General features: G+C 36.3%; 1 protein-coding gene across 1 annotated transcript; it reads left to right on the top strand.

Annotated features, from left to right (window-relative positions):
• The first annotated feature begins 14,329 nt into the window (after positions 1-14,329).
• On the top strand, positions 14,330-15,964 carry LOC131031600 (allene oxide cyclase, chloroplastic). The gene is made up of 4 exons (XM_057962755.2): positions 14,330-14,643; positions 14,723-14,844; positions 15,096-15,239; positions 15,369-15,964. Exons 1-4 carry the CDS (start codon positions 14,406-14,408, stop codon positions 15,624-15,626), a joined length of 762 nt encoding a protein of 253 aa, XP_057818738.1. The 5' UTR covers positions 14,330-14,405; the 3' UTR covers positions 15,627-15,964.
• Positions 15,965-22,520: the final 6,556 nt, after the last annotated feature.

The raw sequence follows: 22,520 nt of genomic DNA, 5'->3' as shown, positions 1-22,520 counted from the left end.
ATATGCATTAACAGGGAATACCATCCAAACGGCCTATCCACCTTACCATTTTTTATCCCTACTAACCTTGCATGAATTGCATTAGTAAGGTATGGGGCATAATCAAATGTTATTGCTAGGGAGGGGTTTAGAATTTGTGCAATCATCAGCATGTAATGGGTTGGCATGTTTCTTTCAGCATCTTCTCCAAAGATCTGACACAGTGCCCAATACATACCCTTAGCTCTTAGAGTAAACAAATTGAGGGAGAATGGTTCCATTATATTGGGGCCTACAACTGTTAACCCTCCTATCTTAACAAAGAATTCTTTCAATGGGCCACTCCTAAGATGATCCCTTTGTGCATTGTAGATCTGGGCTAATGACTCAAAGTCAATAGGCTCTAACAAATTTGAAGCCTCACTGAGTTTAAAAACATTTCTGAATTCATCATCTTTTATTTCAATCAAGGTTGATCCCTTCACATTCCTGATACATCTGGCTATGGGGTCATAATTATGTGCAATTAGGGTCAACAAATCTACATCCATGAATACACTAGGAACCACAATCTTCCCCACATCCAATTCACATATGCTATTCAAAGGGGCGAGGGAATGTCTCTGCCCAAAACCTACTTTGAACAATCCTAAACCTGACATCCCTATTTTTGGGTCCCTTAACCAATTACCTTTATCATATAGGCCATCCCCAATTCTCAGACGAGGGTTCTTTGGTACTAATTCTTTGGCCTTGGCCCCAACATTGGTAGACATGGTTAATTGTTCCAGAAAATCATCACAAATATTCCTTTCCTGGTAATTCACTTTTCCTGTCAACTCCCTTCTTGGTGTCATCTTGAATATGCAGCTATACCAATTGAAACTTGCATAGACCTCTAATGAAACAATTCACACAACAATGACTAAAATCATACCAAAATTATCAAGAAAAGGCACAAAAACTTGTTATTCGCCTGAAGAAAAACCGCTTTGCACCAATTGTTATGCAACAAACTTTGATGAAATGATGCTAACATTCAAGTTGATGTGGACTCTAATATAGCAAGTTGGCATTGAATTTTAGAAATTAATCCCGCATGCTTCGGCCATCACCTCATAATTGAATTCACAAATCGAATTCAAAAACAGGCTCCAACGGATCATAAATTCTCTGAGTATTTCCTCTGTTTCGTTGTTTTGCTACTTCGCGGGCCTTAAACTCTCCGTACCTTTATTTCACGAAGCCACATCGGTCGTTAGATCAAGATCTACCTACCCGATCTTTATCTCCAATAATGACTGTCAGTCTTTTTAACTAACCGCGCCTCACCTTGACGGCTAACGGTTTTTGCCATTTCGCAGAGACTAAGCTGTAGGCATCTTCGGGCCATGAAACAATGATGACCGTTGGATCTAAAACAAGATGAACATCTTTTAACATGCTTTAAACCTTTCAAGTGGGCCCTTTAACTCAAAGATCACTTGCTCTACCTTATCACCGGTTAACAAACGCCACGTGGCAGTCGGCCATTTGCTCAAGAAGTTCCATCAGGTTCCATTCTGAATCTGCCACGTGCTTTGCTTCACTATTCTCCACATAACTGCCAATTGAACCAAGGCGGGCCCTCAACTACCCTTTAGAGCCACGTGTACTTGATAGGTCACTCTTTACTCCATGAAACACACCATTTGTCCTGCCATGTCATGCCTTCGTGTGATTGCCACCTGTCTTTCACCATTTCGCAATGGCTAACCCGCGATCATCTTGACTTCGCGAATCTACGCGGGCCGTTAGATCTCAGGAACTTGCCTGTCGTTTATCCTTTCTATGACCACCTCGCCCGAGCCCACCACCTTTTCACTACTTCGCAAAAGGTAGAACATGTGCATCTTTTGGCCGCGAATCAACGCGAGTCGTTGATCTTTTCCAAACTGGTCATCCTTTAACCAAAGAAAGTCGCTCGTCTCTGGGACCCGCCACGTGTTTTCGTTGTTTCGCAGAACTTATTTCACGTGCATCTCGAGCTAGCGAATCAACGCGAGCCGTTAGATTTAAAACAAGATGCAGTCCTTTTATCTGACGGTCAATCCATTTGGTCAGGCCTGCCAAGCCTTTTCGCTACTTCGCGAAACTTAACTTGTCGGCGCCTTTGCTTAACGAAACAACGACAACCGTAGGATTAACAATGAGTTGCACAATAATTAAGGGCCCCGACAACATTAAAATAGGATAAAGGTAAAGGCGCACAGATTTAAAATATTTAAGGGACCGCCTAGGGAAATAACTAATGGGGGGACACTTTTCACGATAGACCGACCCTTCTTTAAGTGGTAAAAGTAACGCGGAAATAGAATGATAAGGTTTTTTCTCAAACACTGGAAGGGTTAGAACTCAAACCTTAAACCCTCTTCTGACCTAAGACAAATAGAGGCAATAAGGCCATACCAGACTCACTTTTTGCAAACTTATAGCCAGCTATGGACCAAGAATATCTATTTTAAACAGTGATAACACTATCATCAATGTGTAAAATTTCCTTATGATGGACAAGAGATAACAATTACAGCAGACTCAACTCAATATTGCAGTAATCTGAAACCAGCTCAAGATGCAACAATGCCTTATAATAGAGAAGCTATATCTCCTATTGTGTCATCTCAAGAGATATCATTTACGTCAACCTTAGAGAGTTTTGATAAAAGGATTAAATTGAATTATGAAGGAATGGGAAAGTATTATTTGCAAACTTTACCACTTTCTCCAAAATCTTGTGGAAAACCAACAAGTTCACAATCACAAAGCCCACAAAAATCTCTTCAAAAATTTGATGGAGCATTTGTCAGAGCTGGCACATTATCAGAAGAAGCTAAAGACAAAGACATTCTTAATTGGTTATACAAGGATTAAGAAGAGATCAGAGCAACAGCTTTAGAGGTCACTATCCCTACAGAACAGTATGGTGATGGATTCAGAATCATGCAAAGAATGGGATACAAAGGAAAAGGCCCTATTAGAAAGCATCAAGAAGGCATCACAGAACCTATCCAATCTCACACACAACAAGCTTATGACAAATCTGGACTTGGGTATGGCCAACATACTCCACCTACACAAAGTCAAGATCACCAACATCACGAATGGAAAAAGAAAATAGCACAAAGGGAACAATCATCACAAGAATTGTCACAACAACAAGTAGCTGAAGAAGCAATCAAAAAACAAAGGGATGAAGAATATGAACAACAAAAAGAAGAACTCGACATTCAAAGGGAAGAGTATGTTTATAAACAAATACAAAGAGTGCAAGCAAGTACGGAACCTAAATCAGAACAAGCAACAAAACTTGTATCAATTATCACCAAACTTTTCTTGCCATATAACATCCATGTCACATACAATGGCATAATCCTAGAAAGTGATTATGAAACAGATTCAAATGAGTATGAGTGGGATCCAATCTCACCATTTGATGGAGATACAACAAGCTTAGGAAATAAGCAAGTTACTACGGGACAGGAAACAACTTCCATCAAACAAAGGATGAACATTCTAAAAAACAAGAAGAAGAAAACAAAAAGAAGTAACAAAAGCAGTCAATAATCAAAAACAAAAAGGTACAAAATCTAAATCAATCCCCAATAAACAAGTAGCAAACATGGGAAGAAGTCAAGAGGAATTGATGGCAAGCCAAACAAAAGAAACAATCAGTCCAGAGGAAGCAAAGTATGAAAGAAGGCAAGAAATGGCAAGAAAAGTAGCGAAAGCTACTCAAATATGTAGATTACAAGCAAGTAATGAAACTGACTCAAATACTGATGCAGCCATAACCGGTAAAACCCTCAAAGATAATTAATCGGCTTATGCAGCAAGAGTAACACAATGAAAGCAATAAGAAAACATAGCAAGATTACAGAAACAAATCATTTTATTGTCTTAAAATCTTTGGCAACCAACCGGTTATCATCATATAATCATCTTAGAACATCTAATAGTTAACCGGTTACATGCAGGCTACAAGCCAGATACAATCCAATCGGGACTCTCAGAATCAACCGGATCATGAATTACCAATCTCAATCCTTATTCTCATTTCTACATCCTCTATCCTAAAAATGATTACATAGTGCCATATGTATACCCTCTGAAACATATCCAGGTCGGCCTCAAAAGATTACATTTACCAATGCAGGAAAATGAAATGTGCAACTAGGTCAAGCCTATGAATGAAAGAAATCTTTCCAGAAAATAACAACCAAGAAGATCAGATCAACAGGAAGGTCGGCCACACGCCCAAGAAAATTGAACAAGACCCCCAAATAGATCCACACGCCAAGAACCGCTCTGGTAATGAAGGAAAGTTAACCGGTAAGCACAAGAACTGCCCTAGAAACAGTCAACCAAGAGCGATAATTGGCTAGAAAATAATCCAAATGGATTGAAAATCTGGAATTAAGCACATAAACCAGCCTAGAAACCGAAAACAGGATCTGCAATGAAAAGCAAGCAACTATCGGTAAGAACACAGAAAACGCACACTGAACTAAACAAGAACTAAACTGAAAGGAAATATTTTTGGTTGATGCAAGATTGCTCAAAGACTTTGGATGCTCCTGCATCAAATAACGAGACATTTTCTGAAAAGGTGTGTTATCCAAAAGATATACAAGTTGATATGTTCCATTCATTTGAGGGACAAACGTCGACAAATAGACCACTTGAGAGTGAATCACAATTAGTCATTCTAACTTTGTTAGAGCTAACTGGAGAGTGATCGGGAGAGTATATCCTGAAGAGAGTGAAATCCTTAACTTGACTAACATACCTAGAAACTTTGACACTTATGTGATGACCATTGAGACCTTTGAGACCAATCAAGCCGATGATTTACCCTTAGTCCATCTAGAACTTATTGAATGGGATGATACTAAACTCATTGAAATTGATACCTTCCCAAACGACCATGCCATATCCGTATATACCTTAACGCTATTGAACCCATAACACCAAAAAGACCTTCCACCATTGAATCAAATAACGCTTCTTGTAGTTAGAAGGGTGCCAAATCTTCCAGTCACAAAAGTGAAATAATAAAACAAAGAAGAAGGTCTAATGTTCAAAACCATTTTATGGCAACATTAGATCAGTCAAAAGATAAAATAAAGGACATATCTGATGGTGAAAAGCTCCTTGAGCCTCCATAAGATGGAATATTTGACACTCTACCAGAATATTTTCAAGAGGGATCAACTATTCTGATAGAACCTACAGAGGTAGTTAATATTGGTATGCCAAAGAGTCTTAAGATTCTTCATCCTGCAACATCTTTATCAGGACAAGAAAGAGAGGGCTTTGCCAAGTTTTTCAAGAAGAGGCAAATCAAGTTTGCTTGGTCATACGCTGATATGTCAGGACTAGACCCAAATCTCATTATGCATCATCTCAATGTTGCTCTGGGAGCCAAACTAGTTAAACAAAAACTTAGAAAGATGCACCCTCATATTGCTCAAGAATGGGTGTAGAGTTCATAAGACCACTCGCATATCGAGAATGGGTGTCAACTATTGTGCCTATATCATAACCAAACAAAAGTATCAAAGTGCGCACGGATTCAAGGACCTGAATAAAGCATCCCGGAGGATGACTTTCCATTACCAAGTATTGATATTATTGTAGATCTCATAGCGAGACATCAAATCTTCTCTTTAATGGGTGGCTTCTAAGGGTACAACTAAATTAAGATATCCCTTGAGGATCAAGAGAAAACATCTTTCACATTCCCTTGGGTTACTTTCTGTTAGAACGTCATGCCATTTAGGCTCAAGAATGTCGAAGCTACATATCAAAGATCTATGACAACCATTTTTCATGATATGATGCACACCTTCATGGAAGATTATGTGGATGATATAGTGGCAAAATCACACAACAGAGAAGAGAATTTGGAGATCTTAGACAAGATTTTTGACAGACTGGAATAATATAAGTTGAGAATGAACCCGAAGAAGTGTGCTTTTGGAGTTACATCAGGTAAACTCCTAGGATATATCATATCTTCTCATGGCATAGAAGTTGATCCAGCGAAAGTACAAGCTATAATGGAAATGGAATCTCCAAAGAATATCAGTCAATTACATTCTCTTCAAGGGAGATTTCAATCAATAAGAAGGTTCATGTCTCAGTTAGTTGATAGATGGCATCCATTTACTCACTTATTGCACAAAAATGTTCTATTCATATGGGATGATAAATGTGTAGAAGCTTTCACACAAATCAAGGAATACTTGGTCAATCCACCAGTGCTAGCATCACCAATTAAAGGAAAGCCATTATTTCTTTACATCTTAGCTACAGATTTATCATTAGGAGCTCTCTTAGCACAACATGACAATGAAGGAAAAAAGAGAGCCATATACTATATCAGCAGAACTCTGGTTAGATATGAGCTAAACTATACAACAGTGGAGAAAACATGCCTAGAAGTGGTATTCGCAACCCAAAATTTGCAACATTATATGCTCACACACTCTGTTAAGATGATTGCAAAAATTGACCCTCTAAATATCTGCTCAGCAAGGCAACATTAACAGGATGAGTAGCTAAATGGGTCATGTTGTTGAGTGAGTTTGACATTGAGTATGTTGATCGAAAGGCTATAAAAGGACAAGTGATTGCAGATCAACTAGCTGAAGCGCCCCTGCGTGATGATGCACCCTTACATATTGAGTTTCCTGATGCAGATGTTCTCACTATCAGAACGAAGGCTTGGGAGTTATTCTTTGATGGCTCCTACACACAACATGGATCAGGTGCAGGAATTTTATTCATAACACCTTAGAGTCATACTATTCTTAAGTCATACAGGTTGTGCTTCCCATGTACAAACAATATTGCAGAATATGAGGCGTTAATCATTGGGATCAAGATGGCTATTGAATGGAATATCAAAGAGCTACATGTCTTTGGAGATTCATAGCTAATTATCAACCAAATAAATGATGAATATCAAACCAAGGATGATAAATTGATGCCCTACAAGAAACGGGTTGAAGAGTTCAAGAAATACTTTACTAAGATCACATTTGTTCAGATTACAAGGAATGAGAATAAAGCAACGGATGTCATGGCGACAAAAGCATCTCTTATACAAATTCAAGAAAATCAAGAGCGTTATGAATTCCTGGTGGAAGAAATCTTTCATCCTGCCCCTAATTTCCATAATGTCCAAATCGTTTGTAATATCTTCGGAACTGATGCCTCACTATATAGCCAAACCTATTTGTACTTAAAAGAGAATATCCTTCCCCCAAATTTGTCTCAAAATCAAAAGAGAAACTTTATCTGTCAATCATCATATACATCTATAGCAACAAGGTATCACATTAGAATCATCAACATTATAATCATTTCATTGTAAGCATCAGCATAAGCATATAATAGACATTAAATCATCATGTTAGTTATGCATCATATAAACATCAACACAACTCATATATATAAGCATGACATCATCATAAAAAAGTCATTCATATAAATAAATACATCTAGGTCATATTATCCATGGAATCAATGCATATAGAGAGTAAATCATCATCATATAGATCATGTAAAATCATCATATAGATCATAATAAAATCATCATCATGCATGTAGTAAACATCATAGAGTAACATCATATAGAAACAATCAATGTTTGCATATCATCATAAATCATAAATGTCCAAGTATACAATGATATCAAAAAATCATCAATAGTGTACAAAAGTCCCATGATACAATATTAAAGAGAATCAAGTCTAAAGATACGTCATGTGGCACTACCACCAAAATCAATATATCTTTGCCGAGAGGACTGTGCACCACCAAATGGTCTTGTGCCTGGATCAAGGTCCCTGCGAGGTGGTCCCATAACTCCACCACTCTTAGTCTGCAGTCTAGATGGTCATTGTTTGAACATATAGCTGCATTCTCTCTAACTGGGAGGAACTACACTCTCATATAATCTACGCCAGTGAGATATCTCCTTCCCAGTGCGTACTAACTCTCTGATTGTATCTGCAGAAAGGGATCCAGAGCCAAGTTGTTGTATATGTTGAAGCATGCTCTTTGCCTGTCCATACCGCTCAATAGAAGTGTCCCTCTCATGCCTAGTAGTGTCTCTCTCAAGGGTAAGAGCCCGGATCTCTGTCTACAACTGTGCAACCTATGCTCGCAAATCACCTATATCATCTTATGCCTCTGGCACATCATGCTGCATTGGCTCATCCTCTCCATCCCCTCCCACCTGTCCCTCTATTGTGTGTTCGCCTGTCGGGGCATCAACCTATTGTACCCTAGTAAGAGAGCCTCTAATCAGTGGCACATCATCCTCAGAACTCTCCTCATCGAATCCACCATGTGCAGCCAAAACACCTGGATCGAGACCATCCTACACAAAATCAAGAGGTGTACCTCTCCCGTCTCTTTCCCCTCGGCCTCTATCTGAACCACTCCCTTGGCTTCCAACTCTCTCATCACCTCTTCCTGAACCAGGTAATAATGATCCACCTCACCCTCCCCCTGCTTGCATCCCTATCGTCGATAGGTGGTGGAAGACCTTGCCCTCTCAGCACAAAAGGTCCACCTCGAACACGTGGTATGTCACCTCTCCTACCACCTCTCCTCCCACCTCTACCATCATCTCCCTCCTCTCCATCCCCTACTTGACCACCCTATCGGCGTCGCCTCCTCCTCCATCGAGGGCCATCCTCATCATCATCCCCTGAGCCTAGGTGGTGGATTTGTTGGATCTGTAATCCATGGGAATGGGTGAGCAACCATGTATCTAGCATACTCCTCAGTAGTGCAAGCATCCAATATATGTGGTCTCGGCTCATAAGGAACAAATGTCATGGAAATGAACTCTACATATGTTGCATCAAACGAAAGAGAAGGCCCCCAATCTCGCCTATCCTTATATGTTCGTGCATACAAGGCGACGCCTTGTGGCCTATCTTGTGGCCTGTCGAACTTCCCAAGAACTCTTTGAATCAGTTGTCTCTCAATCACAAAAGGAGTCTAATCAATCAAGTATTTGGTCTGCATGATAACTAGTAATGATCGAGCATCATCCATCCATGGCTTGCGATCTACATATGGTCTCCATACTACAGAGTCCATGGTATCTAAAACCCATCACCAATACTCAACCTTACCCAGCTTGTGTTGGGTAATCATGCCGCGGTATAAATAAATGTATGGCAGTCCATCTCCCCATACCCTATCATGAACTGGTCGACTGATAGCAATATGCTCCCAACACCATATTGTAGGAGAGTGACACCTGATGATAGACTGGTTGCACCATCGTATACAACTTGATGAAGATCATGGTATAAGTGTGCAAGCATACAAACACCCCATGCGTATCTCATCTTATGTTGCATCATGCTCAACAAAATACAACCCCATCCAACTGACAAGTCGTGAGATCTCCTATCTGGACAAATAAAACCTCCAACTAATCTGGCCAAACTGAAAGGGGGTGCTGTAATACATCAGCATATCCTCCCATCTAATCTCAGGACCATCAATAGACTCATCACCAAAAATGGTCCTCAATGTTGTTGTCTCTCCCATCTCATGGTGATCATATTGTACAAGCTCACCAATAATCAAAATGCGCAATATCCTATATACATCCTCCAAGGTCATCCTGATCTCGCTAGTAGGGAGGTGGAAGGAGTTGTGGTTGATATGTCACCTCTCCGCGAGAGCTATCAAAAAACCCTTGTTTATCCTGATATCAGTGATATACGGTACCTGTCTCAAACCACAAGCATCGATACCTTAGAGAAGTTGCATCCAACTCGAGAACTAAGTGTCACATAAAAGGAAATCGCTCACAACACTAGAGAACATCTAATTTCTCTTATTTAAGCAGTCAAACTTATCTAAGTCAATCATTATCATTTATCAAGGAATCCATGATCAATCTATCTATCCTATCTATCTATCAAGCTCTTCATTAGAGACTAAATTGATCTCTTTGAGCTTATAATCCAATATTAACCCATCAATCATGGTTATCAATCTGTCAATCACATCTCAATCATCTCAAAATCATCTATCTTTATCAAAATCAAATAAAAAATTATCAATTCATCATCAAAAATTGACTGTACAAGGGAGAAATGTGAAAGCGCTAAACCAAATTGTAAATGTGTGAAAACTTAATGTATTTACGTTGTTTTAAACAAAAGTGCTACATAAAATCATAAATGCATGATAAAAAGGGGGATTTGCACCAAAACACACAAAAGCGCTATTAAATTCAACAAATGTGTGACAACACAATGCAAATGCGCTATACTAAGTAAAAGCGCCACAAAACCTAACAAAAGCGCAAAAACATTTAACATATGTGCTAAAAAGGTGAATGCACCAAAACTTTATGTAAAAGCGTGAAAACTTAAGGCAAATGCATGAAAACAATAAATGTGCTAACAAAAAAGGTAAAAGTGCTAAAAAAGCAAACAAAAGCACTAAAAAAAGGGTCGAAAAAATTAGAAAAATTCAAATTTGACCTAAAACATGCGAAAATTTAAAAAAAACCGTACAAATTCAAATGCAAGATCAAGCTTAGGGTACCTACTAGGGGTCCGTACACAATCGGTCTCTGGTATCTGGGCACTCACTCAAATCGATGGCTAGCATAGGGGACCACCATGGTGATAGCTCAACAAGCTCACAAATCTCCAAGTCAACTCTCCTACTTTCACTCTCCAAAAAGACAAAATGAAAATGAATTGGAAATGGGCCCAATGAGAGTAATATAATTACCTTTTTGATTTATTAAGGGGGTAATTAATTTTAAAATGTGAGGGGCAAATTTTATTTTTCAAAAATTTAATTGCTCGAGGCCTTTTTAATCAAAAAAATTCATCATTTTATCGCGAGATTCATTGCTCAATCAAAATTTATCAAAATTTCACAATCAATCTCCCGAAGGGGCGCATACTATTGGCATTTTATCATCGACAGGGGCAAAAATATCGAGACTTGATTTTCTTTGAAACAATGTTGTTCCAACAACATTTTAAAGAGCGGCAAATTTTATACACTCAAAATTGGCTATGAATAATTAAATAAATACTTAATATCTATTTAAGATTAATTTTCTCTATTAAATAATTAAATTGACAAGTTTAATTATTTAATTCATTTTAATGCTTATTCTTTTATTAAATAATTAAATTGAAAAGTTTAATTAATTTAATTCATTTAGTCATCCTTCAAATTCAATCTTATTAAATATTTTCAATTCTTCTAAAGTCTCCATTAATTAAATATTTCTACAATTATTTAATCTCCTTTTCCAACTCACCTCATCTCCACGTCACTCAATCTCGCCAACTCACAATTTTGTGGCTAAACAAATTATTAATTTTCAATTAATTAATAGCCATATTTATCTTCAAATTCCATCTCCTAAATGAAATAATGTGTAGGTACACACATTTTCAATTCTTCTATATTCTCTCTAACATCCCTACATCTTTGGAGGAAGTTGAGCCCACTTGTCTCAACACTCCAACCATCCTATATTCTCTCAAGTCTTCAACTCCAGTCAAGGTGAGTCTTCTAACACTTGGCTTCCCCTTCCATCTTTTTCTCCATCCTGCATGTGTAGAAGGAACACCTTCCTCCTTTTTTTCTCACATCCCAACCAATCTTTTCATTGCCATCAATCTTGCAAGATTTAATCTCAACCGTTGATCTCTACCACATGGGATTTTTGCTCATGAAAATCTATAAAAAGGGCATTTCCTAAGCATTTTGGAGCTAATAGTCATCTAGGAGTTATCTTGCATTCACGTGAGTTTTAGCAATCAAGCATTTTAGCAATTTACAGTGTGCCTTTGGCATTTTAGTTCAATCTTTCATATAGTTGCATATTTAGCTTTGCATAACCATTTAGCTTTATCAAACAACGAGTTGTCACTCCATTCATCATTTGTCATCTTGGAAGCTACAACCAATGCAATCCAAGAGCAACATCTGCAACAAGATCAAAGATGATAAGACACAATGAGATAGCAAGTGGAGGTTTTCTCTTTGAAGTATTTCTCCTTTAATTGTTTCATTGGTAATTTTGGAGTTTCCTATAGGTTTATATTATTGTGAAACTAACAAAATCTTGCAAGTATTTTCTTGAAATATTTCCAAGTTACACAATGTGAGCCATCTTGTAAGTATCATTATTCCAATTATCAAAGATGGTTTGAAGGTGGGTTGACACTCTATAGCCACCTCATTGGCTTTTTACTAAATCTGTAGAAATATATTGGATATAACCAAAGATTTAGATTAGGTAGAACAAGAGGTGTCAATTAGATCGTTAGAAAATAAAACATTTTTTATATCTTTCTAGATAATAAACATAATTCACACTATTAGGTGTGCCAAATTTGAGCAAATTTAGTTGAGATCCTAGGCGCCACGCCTAAAAAACCATGATTTTAAGTAAATAACTATGGATGGAAACGCATAAAGAAGTCATGTATCTATGACCAAGATAATTGAGCTGTAGAAAAAAACCAAAATAAATGTTTGATAATCTTAAATTTTCTAGAAAATCGATGCTTAGGATTAGAAACTTCAACGTGAAGAAGACACTTGTCAATAGGAAGAACTTGGTATAAAATACATCAAGAAAAAATGACAAGATTAAGCTTAAAAATAGCTTTCCAAATTGTATGAAATATCTTGTTTCAAACATGAGTAGAAGAATGAAAAGATCATCTCCCATTCAACTTTGAAACTATAGGTAAGTGAGGAGAAATTCGACTACAATATTTGCTAGGAGAATATTTGCAAAAGGACATGTTGATAAACCACTTCTAGATCCCTCCACAATAGTTGATTTGTTTGAATAATAACCTTATGTTAAAGATGGAAAGACAATTCCTCTATAATCCCTTGAAATGACTCGTTTTCTAATTGTTCAAATTGAGCTTGACTATTACTTTAAGTGAAGAAAATCATAAATAAGTGATTTTAAATTAAAGATTGTGAAAAATCTAAACACGAAACTTGAGAATTGAATCCATAAAATCTTTAGCTAATGAAAGCTTAAAAGAATAATAACTAGAAACCATAATAAAACCTATTAATTAAATAGAAACCTCATCCTAAAAGTTATTGTAAATAAGCCAAAACTTTATGACTTCCAAAATCTTCATATACTTTTACCACAAAAATTAGGTATAAGATCCAAAATCTTTAAGATTATATTGACGTAATAAAAACTAAAGGAAATACAATTATTGTTTCATTTTTTATTAAGATACAAAAGATTTTGAAAAGATCCAATAACTAAAAAATACATATTCCACAAGGAATAGAAAGCCTACCTTCTTATAATCCATTTTCTTCACCATTTCACATTAACCAATCTTAATCTGCTAAGGCATAGGGAGACATAAGCATTTTTTGGGGGGGGGTCAAAGGTTGTAGGCTAGTGCCCAATTTCGCTTTCTTTGGTCTTACTTACAATCAAGTGGGGGTAGGACGGGGCAAGTAATTTCTTAGGAATGCACAAAATCGCCCATAAACCATGTGTATTAGAGAAGCCGGAGCCCTCAAAGTTGAACCTTGTGTATTGGATAAATCGGAGCCCTTAGAATCGAACCCAAAGTATTATTTATTCTGAAATTTAGGTTGGGGTCCCATAGAGGGGGGCTTCCTAAAAAATAGAGCAGGTACTGCAGAGATTTTTCAGGAATTTTTGAAAATGGGTGGTCCCATGAAATTTGTAGTGCACTTTTGCTTAAAAATTTAAGCTCCTAAATTGAAGGAAGCTGGTGGTACCATGAAATTCAGCTTAAAAATATAAATATAAATTTTGATTTCCTTTTAAATATTTTGTTGACGGGATTCATTAAATATTTTTTGGTGGGAAACAAATTATAATTGATAAGTGGCATAAATTATCCTAAGCTGTAGAGGCTAATTCTAGCCCCACCCCATTTTCACCGACTCAAAAATGAAAATCTAAAAAGTAGGAGCTTCTATTTTTCAGAGGAAGATTCCAAATGATTTTATAGCTCAAAAAAAAAAAAATCATGAAACCACTTTTTCCATAAAAATAGAACCCAAACCCCTCCCATAGGACCAGCTTAGAGGTAAGGTGTAAGGGAGGCCAAATATATTCTACTCCGAATAAATTTGTGCATCCCTGTACATTTCGACGTTCTCGAAATGGGCGGACTTTAGGACTAAAATATTTCACGTTTTACTCCTCGTTGAATAGTCGGTGCGTGGTCCACCTCCACTTACTCTAATCCTTCGCCTTTTTCACGTGGTTTGACTGTGCCATGAAAAGTCTGGTAAGTTGCAGTCTATTTAACCAGATGCTACTCTAGAATCTTTACTTCTCATCCTCCATGGTCATGGCTGCAACTTCTCTTACAGCAGTGCGAAGCAGCACCAGGGTTTCAAAATTGCTTTTCTCGAGCCCTGCTGGGCTTTCATCGTTCTCCCGACATGAAAAGTCTATGGAAGTGAAGCGTGGGGATTCCTTGGGGCTGTTAAAGTCTGAAAATTTGGGGCAACGCGTATATCCTGTCACTCGCAGGAAATTGCACAGCTCAGCGCAAGCATCGGCATCAGAACCGCCTAAAAGTAGGGCATATTTCATCCCCTTGCTTGCCTTCAACGGCGATCCTCTGTTTCTAACCTGGATCCTCTGTATTTTTTGCAGAATCAGTTCAGGAGCTTTATGTCTACGAGATCAATCACTTGGACAGATCCAGCCCTGCTTACCTTCGTCTCAGTCAAAAGCCTGTCAATCATCTGGGGGATTTGGTGCCATTCAGCAATACGGTACTCCAAATCTCCTGAACTCTCTCCTTTCTCAGAAAATTGTTTCTTTGCTGTTATTTACGACAGAGATAGCAAGGAGGATCAGTCTGTGGTTTCATATTCTTCTAACTGGTTTTTTTTTGGCCTTTTTTGGCTTGAGATTTGGATCTTATTTGTGTGGCTCTGTAAAATGTTTTACCACAGGGCTTGTTGGCATGATTTATTGAAAATTAGGGTTTCTTTTAAGCCTTTTTTTTTTCCGTTTTGTGCAGCTTTACAGTGGTTGCCTGCAGAAGCGTGTAGGTATCACAGCCGGGATCTGTGTTCTAATCCAGAACTTCCCTGACAAACAGGGAGATCGATATGAAGCAATCTACAGCTTTTACTTCGGAGATTACGGCCACATAAGTGTGCAGGTCATCTGAGAAGAACTTTTCTTTAAATTTTACATGATAAAAAAAAATTTGTGAAATTTTTTCTCTTCAAATTTGAGATGGTGAAAATGGGCATCTACTTACGCTTTTGGTGGCGTGGATTGGCTACAGGGGGCTTATCTGACATACGCGGAATCTTACCTTGCAATTACTGGTGGGAGTGGGATCTTCAATGGAGTGAGGGGTCAGGTGAAGCTGAATCAGATCGTCTTTCCATTCAAGCTCTTCTACACTTTTTACTTGGAAGGAATCCCAAAATTGCCTGATGATCTGCTGGGAGAGCCGGTGGCCCCTGCCCCAGATGTAGAGCCCGCACCCGCTGCCAGGGCTGTGGAACCCCATGCCTGTGTGCCATCTTTTACAGTATGAAACATGTCAAATAGTGATACTGTGTGCTATTGCCATTGCCACTGTATCATTTAAATTTAGGATTTCATAGTGTTGTGGTTTTAGGGAATGATTTGAAGGAATAGCTATGGTATGACCGTTGGCCATGTTGGAGGCTGTGGCTTTGAACTCGGGTTTCCGGCCGGAGGCTGTGGCTTTGTACTCGGGTTTCCGGCCCCAATGGCTTGGCTTGGATTCTACAGTGGTAGAGTAAATAAATTGTCAGTAGATAATCCTGTAAAGAATTTCACATGCATGTTCACTCGTGAATGTGTTGATCAATGATTATAGGACAAGTTGTGCCAAACTATTCATTTTTATAGTTTCTTAAAATTTGGTTCTGGATACATAAGTCTAAATAAATCATTTATTTACATATTCATATACAATTACTGATTCCTAATTTGCTATAAATTGAAGTTTTATCAGTTTGACGAGCTATTAAATGCACATCCTTCATACTTCCTCTTACATCCACACTGGTCAATTCTATTTATTATAGGTACTTGCACAAATAATAAATAGTCTAAGGCTATGCGGAACATGTATGAGGATGAGACCCCTCAACAATGTGGGTCTTAATGGTTCATAGTTTCAGTCAAAAGCGAATCAGCGTCGGCCCCTTACCCATAAAAAAAAATTAAATAGCGTAAGACTCTCCTATCACACATCAAACAAGATATAGTTCAAAATTCAATAATGCTATTGTGGAATTCATACATAAATTATAATTAAAAATTCAATGATTGAATAAAAGTTAAATAATTCAATTTGTATGGTGTGATCGCTAGCCATTTTGAAGGCTGTGGCTTTGTACTTGGTTTTATGCATAACAACTTCCATTCTATAGCAGTAGGGTAAGCAAATGCCAATGTTTTAATAACCCTCTGAAAAATATCACACGTGGAGCAATGACAAGTCAACTATCGTTATAAGTGCATTTTTAATATAGGATAAGTTGTTCTAAAATACTCATTTTTTATTTTTTTTATTTTCTTATGTTTATAATAACAATCATAAAGTACAAATATCAAAATATATTATATATACACATCTTCATGTGCAATGACTAGTTAACTATAATATAAGTGCAATTATAATGTAGGACAAGTTGTTCCAAAATACTCAATTTTTTAATTTCTTTAAAATTTCTTATGATTATAATAACCACCATAAGGTAAAAAACTCGAAATAAATTATATGTACATGTACAATGACTAGTCAACTATAGATATAAGTGCATTTTTAATATTGGACAAGTTCTAAAATACCCATTTTTATAATTCTTTAAATTTCTTATGTTTATATTAACCATCATAAGGTACAAAACACAAAATGAATTATATATTCACATCTTTATGCACAATTAATGGTTCCTAATTTGTCATAAAGGCTTAATGAACTATCAAATGCACTTTCCTTATACTTCCTCTCACATCTCTACTCCATTTATTATACGTACTTGTACAAACAATAAATAGTGTAAGACCCCCTACCATACATCAAACAAGATATAATTCAAATCAATCATGTCATCATAGAATTCATACATAAATCACAACTACAAGTTTTGATAGAATAAAAGTTAAATTAATTCAATTTCAAACTCAACAATTAAATTGAATTCATTTATTTTTCAACATCCAATGAATCATAAGAAAGAAAATAGGTAACATCATATTCACAACACAATAAACTATCAATTTTGTCTAGGTTTTGTGTTATTATCATGTATAATATATAAAGCATCATTTGCATATTCTTGAACTATCCACACATCTTCAAGTTAGTACCACCTATCTACATCTCTTGGAATGTGATATTTGTAAACCACATTCATCATAGAAATATAATGTGAAAACCATAATTTCATTAGCTTATCATTATGTGTTAATTTTTAAATGCATACAAAGTGAAATATAGTTATTTAATTCATGTTTCCATAATTAAAAAAAATTGTTAAAAATTGATAGACAGAGGTGGGTTTAATATATACAGTCAATATATGCAAACATATAAATAAAACCTTGTTTAGATATATATAGTGGAAACTCATAATAAATGATAACTGTAAATATTCACATTTACTTTGTACGGTTCCAATTGTAAGTAATGGTATAAATTTAGTCCATTATCTTTTCTTACATATTTGATTAAAAAATATCTTTAATATTCATGGAACTATATATATGTTGATGGTTTGATCTATAACTTGTATCATCTATACATGGTTTTCTTAATATGTTTGTATATATTTTTGCCAAAGGGTATATATTATCACCCTAATCATTTTTCAAAATGCTTCCCTCACATTACATTTCCAATTTGAACGCTTTATAACATTTGCAATTTGAATACATATATGCTAGTATTAAGCATTTCTCCATATTAACAAGTATTTATGTCACTATATTCCTCAAACAACTATTATAATTTAACCATTTGTTTTCATCATATTTCATCATGCATTGCTCTTAGCTATCTGAAGTCTCCATCATACAATATGCATTCAAGACACTCTCCATGGCTTCATGTAATGTCGAGTTATCATTTGTCCTTTCAATTTGCAGACAATGATGCTCGTGGATCTATTTTGCTCCACTAATTGTATATTTTTCTCATCATTGTGAAATCCATTTAGAGGTTCATTCTCATTACCCCCATTGCCCTTTTTTAGGGTGATATAATCGAAAAGCATGTATAATTTGATGCTCTAAAATATATTATTTAAGGTTTAATTCTAAAATCCCATGTTTTCTATTAACCAACAAAACATGTATAATTAACACAACATACATATTCATTATGTATGTACATACGTATGTATGTATGATGTATGTGAATGTTAGCTAGCTCAAATAACCAGAGGACAACTAAGGGGGGGGTGAATCAGTTGTCACCGGATTACAGAACTTTAAGCATTCAAATCCTTATTACCGAAACACATAAACTTAATACCGGAATGCATAAACCAAATACCAAAATGACAGATATAGCAATTAAACATAAGCATAAATCACATAACAGTTACCATCCATCCATAACACATGACACCAAGATTTGTACGTGGAAAACCTGGTAAAGGGAAAAAATGTGGTGGGAAGCCTACCCACAGTCAGATAATACTTCTGCAGTAAGTATGTGATTACAATATGAGGGGTCTGCACATGCAAGAAGGCCAACAGCCTAGAGTGCACTGCTCATCACAAAAAGGAGCCTCACTAACTACATAAACACCGGACTACAATCTGAAAAGAAGAGTGAACTACAAGTATAGCATCTCTTATGCCTGAGTACAATTTTGGTTAAGCTCAATACCAGAGGCCTTAAACCTCTCTTACAAACCCAATTCGATCACCTATGATTGACCAAACCTTCTGCATATGATTACAACATTATTCACACACAGATAAACCTATATCCTTGACCTATGATCTACAAAGAGATCTTACATCATATTTATACCAACCCGGGACCTAAACAATTAGGTCGGCCACCAAAAAGGTAATACAATAAGTTCATAACATAAACTCGCAATCCAATGATCAACCAAGTCAGCATAGGCTGAAAACAATGTAAACCAATCCTTAAATCCCACCGGTAACGCATCAAGAATATCCTCCAACACATTACAGAAACCGGTCCATAACCTAGATTACATCGGACCCAAAATAGGTCCCCATAAACCAAATCCAATGCCACTGATGAACTGGAGCACGAACAAGATAACCAACAACATCCTAAAAGCCATCTAGAAGCCGCACCAACACCACTTATCATGTGCATCAAAATATCTTCAACAAAGCTCTGTCGATAAAACCCTTACCGATGACCAAAAGGCTTACTAGAACAAATTATTGCTCCTGAGTCATCAAATCTTGGACCAACTGATTGTGATACACATCTGAATAGCATGAATGACAAATCCAAACCAATTCCATAAACCAAAGCATACCTGATCAATATCATAAACCAACCACTCTACCGGAACCAACCAGAAACCGGAAAACAACCATGCCATCAATGACAAAACATCAATGCAAGACACAATCAATTCGTCCAAATTGCCAACAGTGTATATGTCTATGCATGTTTGTATACACACATATACATACACATATACACATACATATACATATCCATATATAAGGTTTTGCCAATATGTTTGTATATATTTTTTACAGAGGATATATATTAAGGGTTTTTTAATTATACATACATTTATATAATCCGATTAAGTATTTTTATATGCTAGTATTAAGCAATTATCCATCATTAACAAGTATAACTAATTATGCCACTATATGTCGGTAATGTCTTAAATTGTAACCCTTTACAATTTCACACTCCATTTTGGGCCCTTGCTTTAGTGTGCCCCTCATAGCCCATTTCAAGCCTTCTTCCGGCCTTGTCACTACCAAATTGTCATCATGTGCTCATTTGGCGACTAGTTCCTATGTCATAGGCCTGTACACTTTGCATCCATCCTTCTCTACTCTTGTTTTGGGTGGACTAGGGTGCTTAACGTCATAGTCCTAGTGGACTAGGTCACCTAGCACCCCCCAAAATCAAATGTGTCAGAGTGTCCAATCCCATCATTTGTTATTTGATCCAATTTTTTTTTAATGCATTGGAAATCAGCCTAAAATAGGAAACACATTGTAATCCCTATATAAAGGCATCCTCTCTAATTCATTTTCATCCTAAATGACCTAAGCATATTCTAGGCATATCATTGAGCAAGTGTCTTAAGATCTAAGTATTACGGAGCAGCAAGCTACAACAATCTACATGGAAGTGTTTTTTCATGATTGATTCTTTGATCTTTTGTTATGTCACATGTTATTGTGATAGCACTTGAAGGTCTTATCCAAAGATAATTGCATCACCACCATTATCAAGCTTCAAGTAAAATAATTTCAATTCAATATTTTCTTAAGGTTTTCAACTTCCTACCTGAGGTTTGTCTTAGGCAAACTCCTATACAGCACAATATTTTTCCTCTTTTTCTATGTGCAGGTTACAAATCAGGCAGCTAAAAATTGTAGAATTGTAGAGAGAAAATTGAGACATTTAGTTCTAGACTTTGAATAGGTGAAAAATCTTGGACTAATTTGGTCAACACATGGTGAGCAACACTTTTTGGCTAAGTTTTGGAGGGAGAAATCTACATAACATCCTAATTCAGAATTTGAAGTGTTAGATGACGGAAGCACCCCTAGGCTAGGGTGCCTAGCACACTAGTTCAACATTTTTAGGCTTAGATTTCAATGACTCGTTCCTTTCTATATCTCATTTCCCTATTCATACTTTCATGTTTGCTTTCTAATCCTTTTTTTTTGTTTATGTTGAATCTTGTCAATTTCCTATTATTATACTTAGTTCTTGCGTCATTTCATATTCAATCATATCAATAAAAAAGAGAACAATTAATCATAATGCTCAACTCTCATAAAGGACTGAAGTTGAGCATAATTGATTACCTAATTGATTACTCTAATAAATTTGATATTTGAAATGATTTCTAGTTTGCATGCTTAAGCTAGTGAACCCATTTCCCCTGCATTTCAATTTATCAAACAACTATTATAGTTCAATCATTTGCTTTTGTCACCATGTATGTTTATATTTATGTTTATATTGTAGATCATATCTTAGCAAAGCTACATGTATTAATATTTTTTGCTTGATGTGTAGATTTAGTGAAAAATATGGCACAAGGTAAAAAGGGAAAGAGAACATCTAGAAGGCACACAATTAAAGTGACTCGTGGAGTGAAGTTCACTTCTACATCATCTAGCACAAAAGATATAGAAATCCCCAACCAACAAGTTGTTGCTCATAATTGTGTAGACCCCTTGACGCATGATTTTGGTTTGGAATTAATTGTTGACATTTCCTAATCAAGTTTGGAACCAATTTTTGGCATTGCTCAACTAGATGATGCACACTTGAGGCCTCAAATGTCTCTAAAATATATTGATCTCTTTTTGTCATCCAAAGTGTAGTATCAAATATTGAAGATAACCATATGTCCATGAGGGTAGCAAATAACAAATGGGGAATATCACCTAGTAGTTTGATAGCATATCTAAATGGAGTTACCAACATCAAACAAAGGGGGCCACAAACCATTTTATACAAGGAGGAGGCAAAAAATTATCCAATGGTGCAAGGACATGGGTAATATTGGCCATGGGATTCAATTTTTTCAACTCAAATATATTTAGGCTCAAATTGTTGAATTTAGGTCGAATCCTTTCAAAGTTGGGATGTTGGTAAAGTCATGGTGGGAAGGTTTTGAATTAGACATCCAAAATTTGACAGAATTGCAAAGCAGGTGGACATGGATAGAGTAATAATGTTAAGGCCCTGCATTGTCACCTCCTCTTATAAAAACTTGTAGAAGTTATACAGTGAGCACGAATATGGGTCCAACAAAATTTGAAATAGTGATGAGAATAGTGCATAGGTTAGTAGAAACTATGGCATGCAGGTAATTATGAGAATGGGTTCCAAATGTGTCCCCCACTTAATCTCCAAAAGTGACTTAATCACAATTTTAGCATATGTGAGTGCAGTGAGTTTCACTATCTCTAGTTTCTATCTATTTAAGTCTAAAAGGCATTGTAGACTTTTTTGCCTCTTAGTCCAAAAATAGTCACAAATTTTCACCATGTTATCAATCATATTATTTTCAAGATTCTCTGGTCAAGCATTTATTTCTCCTAAGTTTCAAAGGTCCTTCTAGGTGCTAAGATTTAGGAGTTTTAAGTTCGTGATTTAATTTTTTAATAGATATCACCTATCATTTTCAAATATTTTGAGCACGTTAAAGGTTTCAAATGTACCAAATTGTTCAAATAAAAGCTTATT

This window comes from Cryptomeria japonica, chromosome 2, assembly GCF_030272615.1.
Source record: "Cryptomeria japonica chromosome 2, Sugi_1.0, whole genome shotgun sequence".
In the NCBI taxonomy this organism is placed as follows: domain Eukaryota; kingdom Viridiplantae; phylum Streptophyta; class Pinopsida; order Cupressales; family Cupressaceae; genus Cryptomeria; species Cryptomeria japonica.
This window is presented reverse-complemented; position numbering and strand designations above follow the sequence as displayed.